The 23,902-nt window shown below is 44.5% G+C and overlaps 1 protein-coding gene and 1 long non-coding RNA gene across 2 annotated transcripts; both read right to left on the bottom strand.

Annotated features, from left to right (window-relative positions):
- Window positions 1–374: 374 nt before the first annotated feature.
- On the bottom strand, window positions 375–3,849 carry LOC124651646. The gene is made up of 2 exons (XR_006987471.1): window positions 3,761–3,849; window positions 375–670 (listed from the first exon to the last, which is right to left on the bottom strand). It is a non-coding gene; the product is annotated as an uncharacterized LOC124651646 (long non-coding RNA).
- Window positions 3,850–6,190: 2,341 nt separating this feature from the next.
- On the bottom strand, window positions 6,191–10,405 carry LOC124658255 (IST1-like protein). Its single transcript, XM_047196636.1, has 8 exons — window positions 10,293–10,405; window positions 10,068–10,200; window positions 8,073–8,176; window positions 7,812–7,983; window positions 7,585–7,725; window positions 7,424–7,515; window positions 6,671–7,124; window positions 6,191–6,487 (listed from the first exon to the last, which is right to left on the bottom strand). The coding sequence occupies exons 1-8, from the start codon at window positions 10,403–10,405 to the stop codon at window positions 6,266–6,268; spliced, it is 1,431 nt and encodes a 476-aa protein (XP_047052592.1). The 3' UTR covers window positions 6,191–6,265.
- Between the last annotated feature and the right edge of the window lie 13,497 nt (window positions 10,406–23,902).

Genomic DNA, 23,902 nt, shown 5'->3' with positions numbered 1-23,902 from the left:
ATACGATCTGACTAGAGATGCAGATTTCCACATAGGGCTGAGAGGAGGAAAAAAACTACACTGAAATGAACTGCGCGCGCCACGGACACAACTAGGAACGAGATCCTCTGACGTAGAGGAAACTACTGCAGAGGGACGTCGCCGCTTCTCGTTCGTTCGTTCGCATCGAACGGTGGCATCTCCAACCCATGAAAACGGATCTCCAACCAATGAAAACGGACAGCACAATCGGCCCAAAGGTCAGTCCAACAAATGATTTTCCAGAAACTCGGGGCTGTGCCGCGCTCCAGCACAGAAAAGGCGCCACAACGAAGTTAAAGGCGCGAGAATCAGCGACGGAAATAAAAATTAGAAAAACGGATCACAAGAACCTGGAACGGGAGTTGCTTTGCTTCTCATTCATAAGTAAATTGTCAGTATCCTAGATTTCTGTGTTTCCCACCTTGACTAAATCAAACTCTCACACTGAGATTTGTTTAGAACTTGATCAATTTTCACCAGAACCTGGACCAGACGCTGCTTCACCTGTCATTTTCAGGTAAATTCACACTTTCCTGGATTTCTCTGTTTATCACCTTGAATAAATCGAACTCTCAGCTTGCGATTTCTTTAGAACTTGATCAACTTCGTGTTTCTCATGGAAGTACTTGGCTGAACTTCATCAGGAAACCTGTTTGTCAATGGAAGAACAAACTGAGAAAGAAATAGAGATGGCACATGAGATCAACACATCAGATCATGCCCCCGATTTTAATCGGTAATTGCATTATCCCAAGTACTTTGCAATGAGATGTCACATACTTTAGTACTCGGCTGTAGTTTTTCATACCCCTAAGTAATACTTATTCTGTTTTTTACATTCCAGAGTTGTATTGCCTAGTTTGGTACCTCGGATGGGTATGGAGTTTAGAAATTCAGATGAGGCTTGGGCACTTTGGCTGAGCTACAGTGGGCAGAAAGGCTTCGAGGTCAGGAAAAGGTATACAAACAAAAGGCCATCCGATGGCATGGTTACATCATGTAAATTTGTTTGTGTGAATGAGGGTCTTCGATCAGAAGACAAGAGGGATTATTTAACAAAGTTCCCTCGAGCTGAAACTAGAACCAATTGTCAAGTCCACATGAATGTTAAAATGGACCGAACAAAGGGAACCCTCAAAGTGTATGAGCTGGTTTTGGAACACAATCACACACTACACATGCCAGCAACTTTACACCTAATGGCGTCACAAAGGAAAATTTCGGAGTTACAAGCTTTTGAAATTGGAATGGCAGATGATGCAGGTATTAGGCCAAAAGCTGCACATGAGTTGGCAAGTCGCAAAGTTGGTGGACAACCCAATCTTAGCTATACCCTCCGTGATCACAAGAATTATTTGCAGACCAAACGCCAAAGAGAAATGGCATATGGCCAAGCTGGTAGCATGCTTAAGTATTTTCAAGACAAGATTGCTGAAAACCCATCATTCCAATATGCATTGCAAATGGATTGTGAAGAACAAATATCAAATATATTTTGGGTTGATGCTAAAATGATCATGGACTATGCACATTTTGGTGATGTTGTTAGTTTTGACACTACTTTTGGAACAAACAAGGAGAGCAGACCCTTTGGTGTTTTTGTCGGGTTCAATCACTTTAGAGAAGCTGTGGTGTTTGGTGCTGCCCTCATGTATGATGAAACCTTTGCATCCTTCAAGTGGTTGTTCGAGGCCTTTATAAATGCTCATAAAGGAAAGTATCCTAAAACGTTCTATACAGATCAAGATGCTGCGATGAGAAAGGCAGTTGGAGAAGTGTTTGCGGAAGCATGGCATGGATTATGCACCTTTCATATAATGCAAAATGCTGCCAAGCATCTACATGAAGAGAAGGATGGAGAGAAGAAAAAGGACAAGAAAAAGGAGAAGAAGAAAGAGAAAAATAAAGACAACAAAAGAGAGGAGAATGAAGAAACAAGTATTCTATCAGATTTTAGCGCGTGCATGTTTGAGTACGAAGACATGGCAGAATTTGAACAAAAGTTTAACCTTATGAGGAAAAAGGTGAGCAAACAGACTTGGTTGGATAGCATATATAAGCTAAAAGAAAAATGGGTTGAATGTTATATGAAGGATGTCTTCACATTGGGAATGAGAAGTAGGCAATTGAGTGAGAGTTTGAACAATGACTTGAAAATCCATTTCAAATCTGATTTTGATATCATTCGGTTCTTTAAGCATTTTGAAAGGGTGGTGCAAGGAAAAAGGAATACCGAACTGAATTCAGAATTTGAATCAAGAAAATTTTTGTAAACTATGCATGAGGAGACCACCACCTATGTTGGTGCAGGCTAGCAAGTTGTATGCACCAGGTGTATTTGAAGCTTTTCAAGGTGAATATTAAAGATCATTGTTAGCTTGCACCAAAACATTGGATGGCTGTAATGAATATCTAGTTGGAGATTTTACCTTTGAGGAGGAGTATAAAGTTATTGGTGATCCTTCAAAGCAAATAGTTGTGTGCAGCTGCAGGCAATTTGATAAAATTGGCATATTGTGTGGTCATGCTCTTAAAGTTTTTGATTTAATGAATATCAAGTCACTACCACCACATTATGTATTAAAATGATGGACACGGGAAGCTCGAAGTGGAACTGTGCAAGACAAAGAGGGGAGAAACATAATTGAAAATCCAAATATGGATGCCATGCTTAGCTACAGATATATGTCCCACAAATTTCATAATTTGGCAGACTGAGCATCCAACTTTCCAGAATGTGTCGTTTTGGTAGATAGCACACTAGACATCCTTGGTAAGCAAATTGAAGAAAAAATCAATGCATGTACAAGCACACCACTATTTCCAGGTACAATTCCAGCACAATTCCAGCAGATGCTAGCCCACCAAATGATTTGCTGACTAATGCACGCCTCAAGAAAAAGGAGGTTGAAACAAAAACTTCAAAACGAAGAAGAACTTGGCTCGATAAGAAGCACAAGATTAGAAAAAAGAGAGAAAAACTACATCACAGTTCGGGGAAGAGGTATGTTGCTAGATAAAAATTATATTTTCAATGTTGTCATTATGTCCATCAATTGTCATGATTTTACAATTTGATTCCATTACAAGATACAAGAGGTTCAGGAAGAGGCACGTGCTGATAGTGCACAAGTTGCAAATGATAGTGTTTGTATAGGCAAAGAGAAAGAATCTGAAGTTTACGAGGGCAATCTTAGCTTCACTCGGTAATCTTGTTTCTATAGTTAACTTACAGCTCTAGAGATTATAATTGTTTAAAACTCTTACTTTATTTTTATTTAATTTACAGGGACCAATCACGGATGACGTTTTTACTGTGTTTTGGTGAAATGTTGTTTTTGGATGCAATTCAGTTCTTCAGTTATGGGCAATAGTTACCATTTAGTTTAGTTTTACTGCCATTCAGTTCAGTTATCGGCAATGTCTACCATTTAGTTCAGTTTTTGTTGTTGCCATTTTGTTGAAATTTAGTAAGCACTTAGCACCAACGATTTGCATTCAGCTGTGGGTGCCAGTTTGTTCAAATTAAGTTATGGGTACCATTTGTTCAAACTCAGTTAGCAGCAACGGGTTGCATTCAGTTCAGCTCAGTTCAGATTTCTAAATAATTATGAACTTCTGTACAATTTACACAAGCACAAAATCTATTGGAGCAGTAGGTGAACACTACTTTATTAATAACATTTCAGCAAACACTACCGACTGAATGCAGATAAGCAGATACAGGTAGAAAACGTACTCCTTACAGAGGATGAGCGCAGGGACGACATGTCGCCGTCCGTTCTTCCGCTTGGAGGACGTGGCCGGCGTGCTCCAGCTAACGTTGAGCGAGGCGACGAGGCCAGCATGCACTCCTGCTCCTCCTATTGGAGGACACGGCCGGTGTGCCTCAGGGCGGAGACAATGAGAGGTCGACCGCGACGGCGACATGTCAGCTCTCGCTCCTCCGCTTGGAGGACGCGTCCGGCGTGTGCCAGCTGAGGTTCACTGCGTCGAGCAGTCCGGCACGCACTCCAGCTCCTCCTCTTGGCGGATGCGGCTGGCGTGCGCCAGGGCGGTGACAACGAGAGGTCGACCATGGCGACCTGACGACACCTGCTACTCTTTGAGGACGCGGCCGGCGTGCACCCGGTTAGCGGCAACGTGAGAGATCGGCTGCGGCGAGCAGGCCAGCACGAGCGCTGTTTGAGAGCGGTCTTGAGCCGACCGCCGTACCCAATTTGGAGCTTGGAGTGTCGACGCGGCTACAGGAAGTGAAAGGGGAATTCTAGAAGGGAGCTTTTTTTTTTCTCTCTATCAGCTAGTAGAGCGTTGTTTTTCCTCTCCGCTGGACTGGGCTTTGGGCTGACTCTTGGCTCTGTTTCCATGGGTTGGACCTGCCGCCGTTGGATGGAAACGAACGAACCAAAATCATCGATGTCCCTCTGCAGTACTTTGTTCTACGTCAGACGATCTGGTTCCCACAACTACTGCTACTACTCAAGAGCTGCAACGAAAGGGTACGTCTTCCACGCGCGTACAGCTGGCTTATTCTACCGGACGGCGGCACGGCGCCTCCCTCGCCGACGGTGGCTGCTACTGGTTGGTGGAGTTGGTAGATGCATGGCCTGATCAGGCTCAGGATGGCCTCGACTCCGGGCCCTTGTTCTTGGCCGGAGACGGCGACCACAGATGCTCGATCCCTGCGCAATGCAATGTAGTGTGTCCAACCAACTGATAAAAACATAGGTACGTGGAAGCGATGAGCAGGAGGTGAGAGCCGATCGATCATCATAGATTAATTACCCTCGCATTTGGCGGCGAGGAGCCGGGCTTCTTTGACCCGCTGGCCTCCTCAAGGAGCGTAGATCTCGTCGGGGACGTCCTGGATGAACAGCGAGGTGAGGAGGAAGTCGCTAAAATTATCCAGGAAGCAGATGCACGGGATGGTGTCGCCCGTCGCCGCGAGGGAGGAGTCCACGCCGGAGCGCACCACCTCGCAGCTGGTGCCGCCACGCACGGCGGCGGTGATAGGGTACGGGAGTATGTTGATGTGCCATCTTCGGGGAGATGCGCCCTGTGTGGAGAGGAAGAAGACATGAACCACATATTCTTCAGCGTCCTAGCAAAATTTATGTGGAGCGCAGTTAGGGGCTGGGCTGGAACCCTTCCTGCCTCGCATACGTCTATACAATGCTACAACAGTGTGCGGGTCAAACGAAAAGAGTCCTCTGGGTTAGTTGTGCGGCGCTCTGCTGGACCTTATGGAACACGCGGAACAAGTTTTCCATCGAGGAGCGCTTCCCATCTCATCCTGCTGACTGCATATACGAAATGTCAAGTGTGGAAGCCAGCGTACGCTCCATGCTACTACAAGGTAAAACACGTGCCCCAAACTCTTACCGGTTAACTTATCCGGTACGAATTTAGGGATCTGTTCAGCGGGGGCGGAGGAAGACATGTACCGGGTACCTGATCCGAAGTTCGGGGATATCTGGGATCTGCTAGAGCTTGTCTAAGAGCAATTTCAATAGTATAGCCAACTGTTGGCTATAACAAGATGCCATATTATTTGTAGTCATCATATAGCTAACATGTACAATAGTTGGCTATAAAAATGTAGTACTTTACTAATATATGGCCACCTTTCACTCTCACAAGGTGCTTCAGGAGCGCGTGCAAGAGCTAGTTATGTGCGTAGTAGCCCACCTCCCTTCTCTCTCCTCTTCTCTCTCCTCCAACTCATCTAAAATATATTATTTAATGTCTTATAGTCAGCTGACTAGACTCTACTGTACTTGCTCTAACGAGTCCAGCCAGCCTAGTCTTGTATCGTAATGCGTTCGAAGTAATGTTTCACAGATCTGTTCACTCTGGCGGGATATTAGGGATGATATCGGACTAGTTTCCTCTTGTTTGCTTACTGGTTTGTAGTACAACACGAATTGGGAACAGAGGAGCTCAAATATCTTGCAGTAGACGCAGCAACAAACGTTAAAAGCATGGCAGATCCTTACTAACAATTTAGTGCAGAGTTAACTTTCATTCAACCATCTGAAGATTACAGAAAAAGTTCCCATTCTCATTCACTTCAGAAGTTCAGAAAGATATATACTGGGGGTTGGGTGAGTACAAGAATAATATTTTTGGTGGTACGGAAACACTTACGAAATGAAATGCACTAGAGAAGTACTATAACCTACTACTGGTATGTAAGTTCTGGTATTATATAGACGCAGCAAGGAAGTAACATCATGGTTACGCCCTAAGGAAGCTTCCCGGATCTCAGAGCCTCGAACCGCGCGGTCAGGGTCTCGAAATCCAGCGGCATGCTTGGATGAACACGGGAAGCAAGGTTTGCCTTTGGCGGCTCAGGGAAGTCGTCATCTAGTTCCTTCTCATCGGAGTGACCATTTCCTTGGTAACGTTCTCTTCGAGGAGGTGGCCTTTCTAGGGACTGTATCTCAGCATCACTTTCATCCTCTGCCTCTGAATTCCATCCCCCTGATTTGTCGAACTTTACCTCCGAGTTCACCTTGCGAGAAGCACGGCTATCCCTTTTGCGCGCATCGCTTTCATCCTCTGCCTCTGAATCGTCAAACTTTACCTCCGAGTGCACCTTGCGAGCAGCACGGCTACCCCTTTTGCGGGCATCGCTTTCATCCTCTGCCTCTGAATCATCAAACTTTATCTCCGAGTGCACCTTACGAGCAGCACGGCCAGTGCTGTTCCTTTTGCGCATCCTCCCGGTATCCAAATCCATTAGGTCAGTGTTTTTATCTTCTGTGTGGTATGATCCACTGAACCTCTTCCCTGTGCTTCCTCGGGGCCTTAGTTCATCAAAGGTGGATAGATTTTCTTTCCTGGAGGATCTGCTTGTGTTGCTCATTGTTTGGCGTCTGCTAGAATGAGTAGATTCATTACGAGTAGTCTTCCAGTCTTCATCGTCATCTGATGAATGGGTGGATTCATCGGATGAATGGGTGTTCTTATTGACAAGATCAGCTGCAGCCTTCGCAGCAGATGCTGCTTGAGCAGCAGACTCCGCAGCTGCTCGAGCAGCTGAAGCAGCATCTTTGAATTGCATAGCACCTCCATTATCATATTCATCAGCGTATTCAGACCTGCTAATGAGAACAGTAAGGGATGGATGAGAAACCATTGTATTGTATACAGACGTATATTCAGAGAAAGAAGTTAGAAACCTGTAATTCGATGGATAGGGTTGAGCAGCAGAATCCACAGCCGCTCGAGCAGCTGAAGAAGCATCTTTGAATTGCATAGCACTCCCATTATCATATTCATCAGCATATTCAGGCCTGCTAATGAGTAACAAGAAGGAATGGATGAGAAACCAATGTTATTCGTGTTTAAGTCATTTGTATTGTATACAGATGTATATTCAAAGAAAGAACTTAGAAACCTGTAATTCGATGGATAGGGTTGGGCAAAGTTAGCTGATAACGTAGTCTTCACGGGCATCTTGGAAGCTTCAACAAATGAACTAGGTCCTTGCTGCAAAGGAGTTAAATCAATTAGCTCAAGGTTTAAAAGTACGCGCAATAGAGTTCTGTTGGCACGTACAATCAGCTCTTCAGGAGGTTTGAGAAGATCCTGCTCAGTCTCAGTAGTATCCCAATCGATTTGATGCTCCTTTGCAATATCCTTGAGAACTTTCAGCTTAGTCTGCCCAGAAGGCTTATTGACTGATAGCTTCTCAATTAGCTTCAGAAGGACATTAATTCCAGAAGTTAGCAGAAAACAAATGCAGCAGTGACAATGAATGACTTAAAAAAAATACACACACTTACAAGGTTATTAACACCAGCATTTGGGCGCAAGTCAACTGCAGCAGCTACGAAATCTTTCCCATACTTCTTCTCAAAAAGGTCACGCATCCGACTGAGTTCAGGGAGTTCGGAACACCTTGGAGCTGCAAATATCAAACTGCAGATACCTTCTTTCAGGTCTGCTGGACATTCCCTACAGAAAGTTGGCCAGTAGGACAAATTTAGGACCTTGTTTTTCAGCACAAACAATTCCGGAAGCAAGAAATGTTGTAAAGTACATACTTCTGCTTGGCAATGATGGGAAGACGTGTAACAATCAGCTCACAGAAGAGTTCAATGATTTCATTTGCAGCCATAGTGTTCTGTTCTCTAATTACATGCTCCACCTGCAAAACACCAAATACCTTGGTTTGAATATGTGGTCATAATGGTCTACAGAGATTTCCTCTTTGTTATGTAACAATGTGCTTATCCTTTTCTTAAGTGTGCGTCTTCTAGTTTACAAAGGTTAATAAAGCAGAGGAGACACTTCAATGTTGGATTATAGTCAAATGTAACAGCAACCATTTGCTCTTTGGAGGAAAATGTATCAACAAGTTGATTTGCCAGAAAAAAAAACTATAGTAAAAACACACACAGCAAATACAGTTTGAGAAAAATGAAAAATTCTTACTTTGTTTAAGAAACTAGTAAAATGCATGTGCTTTGCCAGAGACAATAATAAAATCGCATGATATAAGATCCTGACAGATAATTTAAACTATGGCTAAGATAAGGAATTATTCTCAACTTTTTTACATGATGTAAGGTCAAATTTAGACAAAATAGGAAACAGTTGCCTAACTGTTTTCAACGCTAGTTAAACGTGTGATCCCTGTCATGTTGGGTTTTCATATAGAGTATATTTACGCCCATCCATCTCTTCTGCCCTAATACAGATGCTATTTTGATGTTTAATAAGTCAGTAGGTCTGGAACTCTGACGGGAATCAACTTTCTGGTGCTGGAGCAGCCATGGAGGGTGAAAAAGGATGGTCTTTCGCATTTGCATTGCCTTGGCTGAAGTGAAGGAGCTCCTACAAACGAAATGTCTATAGTGGTTCTTGAGTTTCTGTAATCCGGATTGCAATAGAGTAGTAGCATGCTATCTACCTGCATCTGGGCTATACTCTCAATACTGGAGAAGCACCTAACGAAATTCTCGATGCATATGTTCAATGTCTCCTTTTCTTGCTAGTATTGAACTATTGATGTGCTAAGATATCTACCTACGTATATACCACATGTCTCGAGATTCAGAATGGGCACACAACAAAGGCAACTCAAAGCTCCAATGCCTGCACGAAACGGCAGCAGCCCAAATCTGTAGGGCAAACTGGCGCCTGGTGCAGGAGAAACAAACCGAAGCACACAACTGAGCATGTGCGGGCCACACTGCAGGAGAAACAAACCGAAGTACAGTCTACAGAGATTCTCCTACATCTCCATATCCTTTTTTCTCAAATGTACATGCACATATGCTAGTTTACAAAGGCATATAATCAGGGAAAAATAACTTAAGTCAATCTTGGATTAGACTGAAGCGTAACAGCAATGTCACCTACCTGATTTGAGCACGAATTAACTGCTGGTTGGGTATAAACGAAAAAATCTTGCTTTGCTTCGCTTATAAGGAAACTATTAAAGCATAGTTGAAATGTTTCCTTGTCTTTGTTTTTGGAACTAAACTAAATGTTTCCTTATCTGAGATGTTATACAGGTAGTAAGTAAAAGTGGAAACGCTAGATTTAAGGCAGTTATAATCTCCTTCCGCATCTAAGTTATCTATCTATGGCTGAATAACTGTTGGCCGATTCTGTTGGTCCGAAACCACCCAAACAATTTCTTGCCATGCGGGCTGCACTAGCGAAATCTGGATTTGCCCGGAGTCGCGGGATTCGGCATCGCGGCAGGAGGAAGGCAACTCGACCAGAGCTACGCCTCGAGTAGACAGCGGCGAGCCGGCGACCGACCGCAGTCCGCACCGAATCGAAGTGTGAAATCTGTCGGGCGATTTAAAAATCGCCCAAACAATTTCTTGCCATACCTGCTGCACCAGCGAAATGTGGATTCGCCTCGAGCCGCGGGATTCAGCATCGCGCGCGGCAGGAGGAGGGCAACTGAATCAGAGCTCCGATGCACGGCTAGAGTAAACGGCGGCGAGCAACCGATGCGCGAGGAGGCGAACGCAAACGAACCGTAGCATGTAAACCGAGGATTTGGGGACGCGCGGACGTACCCTGATTCGCGCGGTATCGTCCCTGCCGTCGCGGAGCAGCGCGGCGACGTCCCCGCGCATCTTGCGCAGCTGCGCGTCGCGGCGGTTGCGCAGCAGCTTCATCCTCGCCGCCGCCATCCGCGCCTCGGTCTTGCTGCAGCCCGTCGAATCGTTAGCCACCACTAGAGGAATCGGAAACGGCGGAGGGAGGGAGGGAGGGAGGGAGGGAGGGTGGGAGGGGCTGACCATTTGGAGGCGCTGAAGGATCCGCGGAGGCGCGCGGCGGCGAGGAGGGCACCGGCCATCCGGCGCAGCGCGCGCACGGGGGAGCTGGACTCGCCGGCCGTGGGCATCATCATCTTGTTTCCGCTCGTCGCCGAGGACGGAGGCGGGCGGGGAGGCGGCGGCGGCGTGTCGCGTGTGGGTACTGGTGTGGTGGAGCTGGGCTGGGGTGGGGTTTTTGTGTAATTTTGTTGGGGTTTCGCGTGCTTGCCGGTCCAACGGTCACATTGACTCGACCCATCGGCGAGAGAAAGAGAAAGAGATGCTATCGTCCGCTGAGGTGGCGGCAGTGGGCCCCACCGGGCAGCGAGGTGCTGGCTGACGCGTGGGGTGGCTTTTTCTGTCGGTGGGCGACTACTTGGGAGAGTTTCCCGTTGGAGTCATGGTCCCCACGCAGGCGTATACGTATATACACTCACCTCTATAAGCACATGCACATCTTATCTCTAGAAACTGATTCGGTGGGCCTGGATATTAACCAAGTCACCACATACGTCTCGCCGTTGATGAAAACATCGCCTCCCACCAAAGAAATATTTCATCTTCTAATGGGATACCAAAGTGTCAAATTTAGGATTTAAACTCTGGTGGGTTGGGGGTGCCACTGCCCTCATAATCATCCAACCATAAGTTGGTTCTCACGATGGGACTGCACTGGAGTCCCGACTATCTGTGACTTGTTTGGCCATGGGCACTTGGGAAAAGTGACTTTGGCACATGAGCACTAGTGCTCCCGGTTTTTTTATATATTTGTGAGATCCTAAAAAAATTGAGCATAAAAATTTCTGAGCCCGAAGAAAATATGTTGTATTATGAACTATATAATAAAGACAAATTTCTGATGAAAATTGTCCCTATATACAGCCATAAATTGGTTTATTTCTTGAGCTAAAAGTACAACATAATTCTTACCGAAACTTCGCACGAGTATTCATGGCATATGTATATGTATTCATGGAATACTTTTTATGGTTTTTTGAAACATAAAAATACAGTTTTCAAATATTTGGAAAACCGAGAGCACTGGATCTCATGTGCACCACATCTTCGTCCTCGGCACTTGCCTATATTTATTCTTCGTCCGCGTCTGCTAAAAACAAATTACATTCGGCAGCCACGGCCAGGGTATGCAGATAGGACTTTTGCTTTGCTTTGCATAGCAAAGCTTGCCGAATCACAACACACTGAAAGTACAACCGTGAGGAATGTTTAAGCTAGGGCAGACATGTTTGATGTTTCTAGGCTTCAGCCTGAAAAGAATCGACTAGTCTAAAGCAGCTGCCTTGGCTAATTCAGATTGCTGCTGCTGCTCCATGCATGTTTCAGTTGATGTACAATAATGTTCTTCAGATCGCTGGTTTTTGCAAACCCACGCACGCGCGCCCATGCCTACGTATGTGAGTGGCCAACAAGATACACGCATGGAACTTTGCCAAAGTACTACGGACCGGCCGCCTCAAATTATTCTCCGCCGATCGAGAAAGGTGACCTCCGGACTGTAGAAAGATCGCAGCCACACCGGGGGGGTCTCTTTTCAGACAGTAGCTTTTTTTTTATATCTGTTCACAGACAGTAGTTGCCTATGCTGTTTTCGAGTTGTTCCCCGGCCTGCCACGATAATCTTCCTCCCATTGCATCGCTAGACCATGCCTTTAGAATCGCAGCCAAACCTCTGAATTGGTACTTTTACCACTATGATCTTAGGATGATGGGTAGTTTCTTTTCTGTATCAGACTAATTTTAGCTCTATTTTTCTACAACAATCTACTAACTTCTTGAACTCTTAGTCAGCTTGAGCTGACGAATGGACTTTCGATCCACCACATCCATGAATTCGTTGACATGGACCGTCACGTTTGAGGTCCGCCTCAACCTCGACGAGAAAGATTCCGTCATTTGTCATAGTTCCTCAAGTGACCGTCGTCGGTACTGGTTGAGGGTCTTACTGTTCAAACTACTCTAGAGGCAATAGCATGTAGCAAAGGTTTTATTACCCCCTCCAGCCTTTAAAACTTGTCGCAGATTCAACAAGTTCAGACATATTTTAGCCTACATTTTATCTAAATTTGTGGTAAATGTTTAGGGCCAGAGTGAGTATTTACTTTAGATCTTCATGTTGTCTGGGTTAAGATTGCCCGAATGTGGCCAACAGGCCAATAGCATCAAGGAGAAAATTTTGTGCTCATATAAAGATATTTTCTACGGATTGCTCGCAAAGAGACGTCTAATTCCTGATGCCATGTTCTGCCGTGAACAGAGTGGCTCCAACGTGGCTCGTAATCTTGTGATGAAGGAGGCGGCGTGCCTTCTAGCCGATTATGTACATGCCAGGTGAATAGAACCCACGTTTGCCTACAAAAATCAAGTTTATGATTTTCTTGCTAAAAATAGATTTTAATTAGTATAATTATTAGTTTGCTAATGCTAGTACTTGATTCGTTCATAGAAAAATGAATTCATGATATCTTGGAAATTTTTCCAAGGTGTATATAAGTACTTCGGATCATTTTTAGCAGCCAAATTCCTGACTCACTCAAAACTTGTGTTCACTTCAAAAAGAGGTGTGTACCTCACGTGTGTGATTATTGCGAGGGACTAAAAGAGGTTTTGATTTAATTCCCCAAGTTTTGTCCAAACGAACATCCCAGCACAATGGTAACATCAATCTAAATTAGGTCCTGATGCAGCCAACCAAACTCAATCTGTAACAAGATAAAGCATGCTCCAACACGTGATGCCAAACAAATGTATACAGGGAACTCAAACAATCACCGCAGGTAGCTAAAACAGTCTTCCAAGTATATCATTTAAAGTTCACTGGATAGAACTTTCGAAGTACCTCCGATTCAAGGAATAAGGCGCCCTCGTTTTACGTGTTTTTCATTTGACTAAGAATTACTTCAAATATATAAAGATTGTCTGTATAAAATTAACATCATTAGAAAGTGTTTTTTAATATGAATCCAACGATACTAATTCCATATAATATAACTAAGATTTAGTTGCTCAATTTTTATGGTCAAAATTCATCTTGGAATACGTGTACGCCTTATTCCTTGGGACGGAGGTAGTATATCATTTAATTAGAAACATCTAATTAGAACATAGGCCTTAAGCAGACCGTTCAGTTCAGGCCGAACATATTTCAGGAAACGAGCAAGAGGTGCAACAGGACAGTGATGACGTTCGAGCCTTTGCAACTGAATCCAGGCGAGCTACATAACAATTCAGCAAGAGTTCATGCTTTATGAGAATATGATATGAGTTGCACGCAGACCTTGGTTGACAAAACACAGGACCTTGTGGTGAAAGATTCAAAGACATGGGAGTCTGAATAGAGAAGCAGCGGTAGATGTCTGAACTACTGCTTGCGCTCAAAACTGAAGCCTGTGGAACAACAAAAGAAATAGTAAGCACATGAAAGTCCAGGTCTACAGGCTAATAGAAAAAAGTTTGGTATGGCCAATTAGCGAGTGGCACTGGAGTGCACAAAAACAAACTGTACAGCAAAATTCAGTTGCATGATTGAACAAACATACAAATTGGAATCTTCATGACAACTCTCATAGATGTGCCATTAACATGAAACCAATCAGAAGGTCTAACTTATCATTCAACAAAGGGCAAATATTCGTTAAAGTGTTCAAGCATTTAGTAGACCTGCTGAGTTTCATTAACCAAGCATTATCCTCCTACTTAATAGCTTAGGCATGCAGTTACAACCACCAAGCACCAAACATTATCCTCCTACTTAATAGCTTAGGCATGCAGTTACAGCCACCAAGCACATCTTGCAACTGTAGACCTGTAGTTGCTGCCTATGTTATGGTGCTAGAGGGATGGCGCGAGAGGGCCGGCCGGGGGCCTTGCCCATGGCCGGTGGCAAGAGGGAAGGATTTTCTTCTTAATTCTTGCTTCCTTAGATTGATACGTCCCCTCTCCTTATATAGAGAGGTTTACTTGACCCCTAAGCAAGCGACCCTTATCTCTAATTAACCCTAAGACTAATGGGCTATAGCCAGGCCCATGACGTACTCTAACACTACACCCCACCTGTACATGCAGATCGTCCTCGAGCTGCAACCTAGCCAACTTATAACGATGACTTGACTCGACACAAACCTAACACCTAAAAACAAGCCTTTTACATCTCGGCTTGTTTTATTATTCTCAACCTGAAATGGGCTGGGACGCTCTATTTTGGACCCCTTAACAAAAAGTGGACACCATCCGCACGTCGTGCGTGGACACCAGCTGAACAAAATGAGTGCATGTGTATGGCCACCTGGAAGAGGTCGCAAGAGCGACCAGCGGAGGCACCCTCGCGGAGGCTGGCGGCGGAATGCAGTGGTGTTACGCGGTGCGCTCCTGTCGAGGAGGGGTGCGCCCCCCAACCGTCGATGTTGCAGACTGTGAGGTCGCTGCACCCGGGAAAAACAACATGCCCGCCGCTCGTGGGGGAAACCGCATGCCCAAGAGCCCCGACGCAGTGAACGAGAGCGAGGTCATGTGCGCAGCGAAGGGCAACTTGGAGGAGCGGCAGCTGCAGACCACGCATCTCCCGCACACGCCGACGCGCTAGGAGGCCGCGCACAGCAGCCTGCAGCCTCACCGCCGTCGACACGTGGCGGGTAGCGATCCAAGACGGAAGCGGTGACGGCGAGGGCGGAAACCGGACTTTTTGGATCGGAACTCCCGCCGGCGCGGTCGTAGCTGGCCGGGGGCTGAGTGGCGGCGGCGGCGGCTGCTGCAGCGGGGCCACGGCCGCGACGGGGCACACGAGGGGCTGGGATGGCCACGGCAACCAGGGCGGCGGCGGCGCCGGCTGCTGCAGCGAGGCCACGGCCGCGACCGGGCCCGCGACGGGCTGGGACGGCCACGGCAACCGGGGCGGGGTGGTGGCACCGACCGCGGCGGAGACCGCCGGATGCGGCGGCCGCCACGGCGAGAGCAGCGGTCCGGTGGTGGCGGGCCGGTGGCGCGGCCGGCGGCGGCCCGTAGGGGCCGGCCAAGTAGAGGTGGATCTCCTGGACCGCGGTGGCGAGATCGCGGAGGGCTGCGGTGATCTCCGTCGGGGAGAGAACGGCGGGGACGTCGGAGTGCGGCGGCGGCGGGTGGGAAGAACTCGGTGGAGGGCTGGACATGATCGAACCCAGGAAAGCTGATACCAAATATTATGGTGCTAGAGGGATGGCGCGAGAGGGCCGGCCGGGGGCCTTGCCCACGGCCAGTGGCAAGAGGGAAGGGATTTCCTTCTTAATTCTTGCTTCCTTAGATTGATACGTCTCCTCTCCTTATATAGAGAGGTTTACTTGATCCCTAAGCAAGCGACCCTTATCTCTAATTAACCCTAAGACTAATGGGCTATAGCCAGGCCCATGACGTACTCTAACAGCCTAGGTTTGCTGTTAGGTATTAATCATGAGCGGTCTAAATGGTCGATAAAATTGCCACATTGGGATGCAAGGTTCTGCATGCTATCACAATGGCATTGACAAGCCAAAGGATGTAAAAATAGTGCATGTACTTCTGCTTTGGCCTAGGTTTGCATTTTCATGGGCCGTATGCACCAATTGAAATAAGTTAAGTCATTTTTTTTCATTCTCAAACTCAGAAAAGGGTCAAATGTTTAGGTTACCAAATTTCAGTATTAGTTTATCTACAAAAGAACATGTGACTTACATGAATAGAATAATATAGTTACCCAACTATAAAGACTGAAGACTACATAAGCCTGCAGACTACATAAACATATGCAATAATTACTTACAGTCAACATAGGGCTTCCTTTCGATGTTTATCAGTTCCGGAAGTATTCCATGGTAAACAAGGAAGTTCAATATTTGGTGAACCCTTCCATCTTTCTTGAAATATGTGATTTCAAATGACTTGAGATGCTTTGACACCAAGAATTGTTTCCTTGGCTTGTAGACTTCACGCATTTTAGTTTTCTGTTGCAAACAAAATTATTTACTGAAATGAATCGGCAGTACATGGCAATTTCAAACAGTACGGCATCATACATATAGAAAAAAAATTATACCTTGGAGGAAATTCCATGTTGAAGTGTAAACCTCTCTAGAGTTGGTGAGTGCTGGAGAAAGTAAAGTAGTCCACTGAAGTTAGAAGCCATACACCAGTCACCGAGCAACAATGTTTTGAGCTTGCTAAACGTAGGGTAACATTTTATCTCCTTTCTGAAAACCTGGACAGAGTGAAGAATTAAAGGACAGTTGAAGCTGTGACTTCAATTACATGATTTAATAATACTGAGATGAATACAGGCTTTCTAGAGTTCTTATTCATCCAGTAACAAAGCATAAGCAGACAATGATTCATACCGTGGACAAGATGTTACAACATTTGGTTCATTCAGGAACATATTTAATTAACCCCCACAATTTAAGTGTCGCACAAATTGACAGAATTAAAGGACATTTGACAGCCAATATATGCTTCTGAATAGTACAATGTAAGTAGTAAGTAGCCTTATAAACCACATGCATAATATTTTTTTTTTACAAACCAACTATAGGGGGTGTCTTGATAGGAACATGACGGCTTCCACTGCATGCCAGGCCTCCGGAGCTAGCAGCTGGCTGGCTTGCAAACCTCTGCTGCGTGCCTTCCTTTATTCCTTTCTTCCTGGTTTTGATTGTCTCAGGACAGGTTTTGCTTAGTTACAGCTCTTTTCACTACTTTTTGCTAGAGTTGTTTTGGGTGATATTATAGAGTATTTTAGTCATTTGACTTAGGCTTTGATTTAATTCAAATTTGAATTTAAATCCTATACTATAAAATTGCAAATAAATCCAAAATAACTCCGAAAATTCAAGAAAATATGAATAATTCATAGATAATATTCCTTAACCAAAATAAAATATGAAAAGAAATAATTAATGAGAATTCAAATTTAAGAATTTTGGATATTAATCCTTGATAGAAAATTCAAATTTGCATTTTCCTTGAATATATAAAATCAAGGAAAATTCCAAATAACTTTAAAATTTCCAAAAATCCATATTTCCAAAAAGAGAAATATTCTTTTATTATTAACCTTTTTTATTTAGGGATTTCTAATTTCGTGCCCTCGGGTCCTTAGTGGTGCTCAGTTTTCCCCAGCCGCTTAGTTTTTCCTCAGTTTTGCCCAAGCCCTTGTGTGAAACCCTCACAAGGAGCTCGGACGGGAGGAATGCCGTTAAGTTGACAATTAGTGCGGCCACTGTAGGTGCTCCGCAGTGGACATGTCTCCACTTATCCAGATCATCGTGGGACCCACAACTTGTCCACGTTAGCGCGCCGGACCCACAGCTTACCCAGGTGACCGTTGCAAAATGGGAGCCCGAGCCAGCCCCGCGCCCATGCCCGTGTCATTGCTTCCCATTTATTTCCCCGCACCCTATTGTTCTTCTTCTCCGCCAGCGGCAGCCCTTCTCCGGCAAGCGGGTGATGTCTAGTTTCTCTTCGACCTCCCGTTCTTTATGGCCGCAGTATTGACCCGTGCCTTTGACAAGATGCTCTAACTGCTCACACCAGGATCCTTTGAAGCGGTTGATCTATAAGACGGACGACAATAGCAACTGTGGACGTGAGTTCCTTGCATGCGAGAGCTTGCCATATAGAGAGGGGATAAGGTTAGATCTCGCTCCAATTGCTCTGTTTTCTCTCGATTTTCTTGTTATTCCCTCGAATTTGGGATTTAGGGTTCACGTTGTTGTTTTCAGATCCTGAAGAAATGCAGGCGTTTCGAGTGGATCGATGTGTACGTTCAAAGGCTTCAATTGCAGGAATCAATTGGCGCTATTGGGGAGCACAATTTGGGAGGGGGAACTTGCTGTAGAGAATGCGGCAGAGAGAGGAGCCGTTCCAATTATGCCTAATGCTCCCAATGCAGAACTGGTGAAAGTGAAGGGAGAACTGAAGAAAATAAACAAGCAGTTAAGGCAGTTGATGGAGTTGAAGAAGCAAGCTAATCTGATGGCTGTTTTTTTGTTGTATAATTGCGATCAAATTCTTATCATTGCTCATCAGGCGCTAGAAGTTGTTACAAGGGATCCCTTGTTACAAATCCATTATTCAGTTACATGTACTTGTAGTTGTTTTCAAAGTTAGTGTATGCATTCACCGAAATTACCAAAAAAAAATAAGTGTTAGGGAATGTAGGAATGCTAAAGATAGTTGATAATTGTTAGAGGGGTGACAAATAATGCATTCGCCGAAATACCACAAATATGTATGTCTCATGTTTATACCAAAATTATACCACTTTTGGGACGTTTCAGATAACCAAAACTATATTCCCTAAAAGAAAAGGAATGCTAAAGATAGTTGATAATTGCTAGAGGGGTGACAAATAATCCATTCGCCGAAATCCCTCAAATATGTATGCCTCATGTTTATACCAAAATTATATCACTTTTGGGCCATTTCAAATTACCTAAACTATATCCCAAACTATATTCCCTAAAACAAAAGGAATGCTAAAAAAAAGTTGATAATTGTTAGAGGGGTGATAAATAATTCATTCATTGAAATCTCCCAAATATGCGAAATATGTATGTCTCATATTTCTACCAAAATTATACCAATTTTGGGACGTTTCAAATTACCAAAACTATATTCCCTAAAAGAAAATGAATGCTAAAGATAGTTGATAATTGTTAGAGGGGTGATAAATAATCCATTCACCGAAATTCCTCAAATATGTATGCCTCATGTTTATACCAAATTTATACCACTTTTGGGCCGTTTCAAATTACCAAAACTATATCCCAAACTATATTCCCTAAAAGAAAAGGAATGCTAAAGAGAGTTGATAATTGTTAGAGGAGTGACAAATAATGCATTCACCGAAATCTAGTTTTTTGCGTGAAAAGTAATGCCTAAAAGAGTTATAATTTTTAGCGCGTGAAAAATAATACAGATAACCAAACTTGATGAATCCGGTGGCAAACTGGGTATTTACCATACATAGAGGGTGGAAGCTAGCCGCCGACAGAGAGAGAAAGGATGGTGGCCCCGATCAGAGATAGAGAGGGGTTATCCTGCCCGTTAGATCATACGATCAACGGTCGGCGGGCACGATCCACGTGACAAGAGCTAGACCAATCAGGGCAAGGTTGGGCGTCTGTGAGAATTTGTGAAGAGAGAGTGCAAAACTGAGTAGTATCAAGAAACCAAGGGCACGTTAGTAGTAAACAGACTAAGGAATTCAAATATGAGATTTAAAAATGGAAAATGTGTGTTTTGTACAATGAAACTCATCTTGGCCTACCTCAAACTATTTGCAATACAAATATACATGAGTGTGAAAATTGTGACCTTATTCAGACAAAGTATGTTTTGGGAAAGCTGTTTTACGAAGGGCTTATTGTGGAAAGCCATGCACCTTCGTAGCTACTAGGTGATTTGAGAAGTGGCAATTTATGGTAAAACTTGATTTATCTATGATTGTTATGGTTCCCAACGTGACAGGTCGCGTAAGAAGACTCCATGAGTAAGTGCCACTATGGTTAACTTTTTTGGAATTTTTTGCATATTAAATGACTCATTTAACTAGCTTAATCCCATTTGTTGACTCTCTGTTGACTAGCCATTTGAGGCTAAAACTGAGTATATTGCACTAGCCAGTATTATCAATAAAGGGGATAACTGAGCACACAAAAAATGCTAGTATAAGACTCGAGGGTATAGAGTATATCTAAATTTCCAGCGTTAGACTTGAGGACACGTGTTGCGGTGCAGAAGTGGAAGACGTGCAACCGTGGACGCGTGTCGCGGTGCAGAAGTCGACGACGTGCAGACGTGCAATAGTGGACGCGTAGGACGCTCCGTGTTCGCCTCCTCGCATTATCACTGTCACTCTCACTCCCTCACGCAACGCCGCCTCTCGTGTCTCATCATCTTCTCCACAACCGAAGAAAAAACCCCGAAGAAAACCACCGACGATGGAGAATAATGAGATGCCCATTGTCGGCGCTTTCGACGTAGCCGTCGGTGCATCGGCCACCGCTGCCGTCCAGGCCCCCATCGCTGCTTCCAACGTAGCCGCCGGCGCATCGGCCGCCGCCCCCATCCAGGCCCCCGTCGCTGCTTCCAATGTAGCCACCGGCGCATCGGCCGCCGCCCCCGTCCAGGCCCCCGTCGCTTGGGACCCGTACGAACCAGTACCGTACGTCGCGCCGGAGAACCCCTACGACACCAGCATGGTCGACGACGAGCCAGAGGTAATCCTTTGTTCTCTTGTTCTTATCTCATTTCAATCATTTTGTGTTAGATCTAGCGTTATTATGGTTCGTATGTTCCTAGTTCAATCCTTTTGTATTAGATCTTGCGTTATTAGATTAATTTGTACCGATGATGATGAATAATTGGGCACAAATTGATTCAGGGTTTGGTCAGTGAACAATTGGTGTGTACAAATTTGTTGTGCATGATCTTTGGTTCACTGACTCAAATCCTGGATATAAGTGTGTCCAATGTAACTGAGGCTACCTCTTTTTTTCGTGCCCATATTATTATGCATGATCTTTTGTTCACTCTCTGTTTCATCATCGTTGCAATTGACTCTGTGTTTTTTTTTGCACGATCTTTGGTGCTACGTGACAGGTGCAGAGCAGCGACGTTGACAGCGATGACGAATCCTTCCACACCAAGACTCGTCACGTCCTCATGAGGCTGCAGTCCGGCCATTACAATGACCACTTTGCTCGAGGCTTTTACAGGTGCCCCCTCTGCAACAGGAAGCTCCGCGCCACTGACTTCAACTACCTGGTGAATCTTGCTGAATCCATTGGCAGATGCGGCGCTAGACTTGGGACGACCGTGAACGTGCATGCGTCCATGGCCCAACACAAAGCACTTGGGATTCATCTGCGCAGCCTCCAAGCGAGTCACAGGCGCTACCTGGAGGCGTTGAACGTGTCTACTGCACTCTCTGTATGTGACTGTTCTTTCTATAGAGCAGCTTAAATTCATGTAAAATGTAGCTTATGGTGGATCTATCGGTAGTACTGTTGGATCTGTCGTGAATATATCTATGCTATGTTGGCTGCTGTATGCAACTTATCCTATATTTTCTCTGGATTTGTGCCCTAGATTTTCTACCTGATTGGGTAAAAATGAAGGCATAAAAAAATGAATGGCGTTAAAAAACAGAAGGAGAAGCTGCAATAGATTTGCTACCAATTTGGGCAATCAAGAATGAATGAGATCGAGCGAGAGAAAGGAAAAATGTGCATTCAAAACTGCTACTCTGGGAAAAAGATTAGAAACCACTCGTGTGCCCACGTCCCAGACCCACACGGCTCCACACGCTACGGCCCCACACGCTACGGTCTCCGCTCCGCTTGTATGACCAAACACGGTCTCGTCCTGTCCCACGCGGTCCCTTTCCACCAGCCCCATGCAACGCGGCCCCACACGTCAGCACGGAACGGTCAACTAAACGGGAATCCTCCCGTCCGAACTCCTTATACGGGTTTCAGACAACGGCTTGGGGAAAACTGAGGAAAAACTAAGAGTTGTCTGGGTTGGTCTATCTATAGTGGACAGGGCATAAGAATTGTTCGGAACGGTCTACCTTAATGGTATAGTGAGAACAAATACCTGGGTCGGTCTACCTATAGATAAAGAGCAGGACAGACTTACAATAGGGTGGGTCTGTGAGTTCGCGAAGAAGGCAGTTATTGGCTTGGTTCTTGTGCCGTGCCTCACACCCATGAAGTGTGGACGGGAAAGTACGCTTGGTTGGAAACAAGGATAAGTTCTCTTATGGGAAAAGTAACACACATTTGCAGAGTGTATTAAATTGTGGCTTGTCACTCCCAGCTCCGGGAAGGGAACTACGAACGCGGCAGGAAAGGAACTCCGTGAAGTTCTGGTCAACCTGTTTAAGCTAGCGGGCATAGTTTTCAATATAAAATGAACCTTTTGAAGAAATGTTTTCGAAACATGCATTGACCTAAGATTTTCTGATCAATGGTCGTAGTTAGTGCATCAAACACTTTTTCTCTTTTAAACTCGTTGAGTACCTCTGTACTCACTTTCTTTCGACACCCTTGCTAGACTGTGACAATGAAGTGGAGGCCAACGACGGAGCACCGGAAGGGGACTACGAACTGGTCTACGAGGAACCTGATCTATTCGGAGGAGTAGAAGGCGTGGACTACGGAATAGTCTACGGGGTGGACAACAATGAGGCAGAGGAGTAGTGTTCTACCATCGTTATCTTAGAGCCGAACAGCGTAGTGGCATACTTAAATAAGTTGCTGAGCTCAGTTTGAACTTTATGTTGAGTTGTAAGAGTTCTATATTAGTATCATAAGGTGTTCTCATCGGACCTGTGAGAATACCAACTTGTTAAGACCATGTTTGTAATATAATCTGGAGTGTTATGACCTGCAATATTTCTGTTGTACCACTCTGAGGGATGTGATATTTGTGAAGAAGTTCAGATCATATCAACAACTTGTGTACTACAACATGCAGTGGTATGCTGGGTCACCGCACTTACCAGAATTAGAACCCTGTCATGGTATACCTAGTTGACATATCCCCAACATAAGGGCATCTCCAACGGACCGACGTATTTCAGTCAGCAAAAATGACCGTGCACGTTTGTTTACGTCAGGCTGGAGATGTGAAATTGGTCGTCAGACCACGATTGTCCGTCTGTGTCCGGAGGTGCTCCCAAAAGTCAACGCATTTTGTTCGATGAGTCTGGTTTAGCTTTTTCCACCGAAATTGTGCAATATAGGAAACAAAAATTGGCCATACAAACGGTAAAAGTAGAGGTTCTAAATACTTTATTATTATATTCAAAAAATGCCAAAGTCTACATGCATTGGCATGCAAGAAAATGTTGGGTATTTGCCATAAAGGCAAATAATAAAGATGTTTTATAGTCATATCTTTTAATGTCTATAATAAGTTTTACGACATGCTATAATTGTATTAAGCGGAAACATTAGTACATGTGTGGTATGTAAATAAAACCAAGTCCCTAGTAAACTATTCTATTGATTAATACTACCTCCATCCCAAAGCTTAAGACCTATATTTTTTTTCCAGAAAGTCAAACTATGTCAATTTGACCAAGTTTTTATCAAAAATTATTAAAATGTAAAATACAAAATTAATATTATTAGATAGATGATGAAATCAATTTTCATGTGCTAACTTCAAAATATCATATTTATTGATAGATCATTCTGAAAATTTAGTCAAACTTTACTTGCTTTGACTTTTCTAAAAATATATAAGTCTTAAATTGGCATGGAGGTAGTAGATGATCAAGGTTTCCTGATCATGTGCATTCATGTCAATCGATAATAGAGTCATGTCTTTTTTTTTGAAAGGCATACGGTAGGGGAAGCCCTAGAGTGATTTTGTTTTTAAATAATAAGAACCCAAATTAGCGTTCTTGAGGACTTGTACCTGGGTGGCTAGGTTGTACATCCGCTTCCCTAACCAAGTGAGCTAGGCTCACTTCTTTAATAGAGTCATGTCATTGGAAGAATGATGTGATGGAGACATACCCAACATAATTGTTGCAATGTGATTAAGTCACAAAG

Source organism: Lolium rigidum, chromosome 5, assembly GCF_022539505.1.
Source record: "Lolium rigidum isolate FL_2022 chromosome 5, APGP_CSIRO_Lrig_0.1, whole genome shotgun sequence".
NCBI lineage: Eukaryota > Viridiplantae > Streptophyta > Magnoliopsida > Poales > Poaceae > Lolium > Lolium rigidum.
The sequence above is the reverse complement of the archived record's forward strand: the minus strand, read 5'-3'. Positions and strand labels throughout refer to the sequence as shown.

Bases quoted from the DNA above. Each gene is read 5' to 3' on its own strand.
- LOC124658255 (XM_047196636.1), bottom strand. From the start codon at position 10,405: ATGATGATGCCCACGGCCGGCGAGTCCAGCTCCCCCGTGCGCGCGCTG. The intron at 7,726-7,811 runs GTAAGTGTGTGT...GTCCTTCTGAAG, and splicing joins ATGCTGGTGTTAATAACCTT to CTAATTGAGAAGCTATCAGT. The intron at 7,516-7,584 runs GTACGTGCCAAC...ACTCCTTTGCAG, and splicing joins AACCTCCTGAAGAGCTGATT to CAAGGACCTAGTTCATTTGT.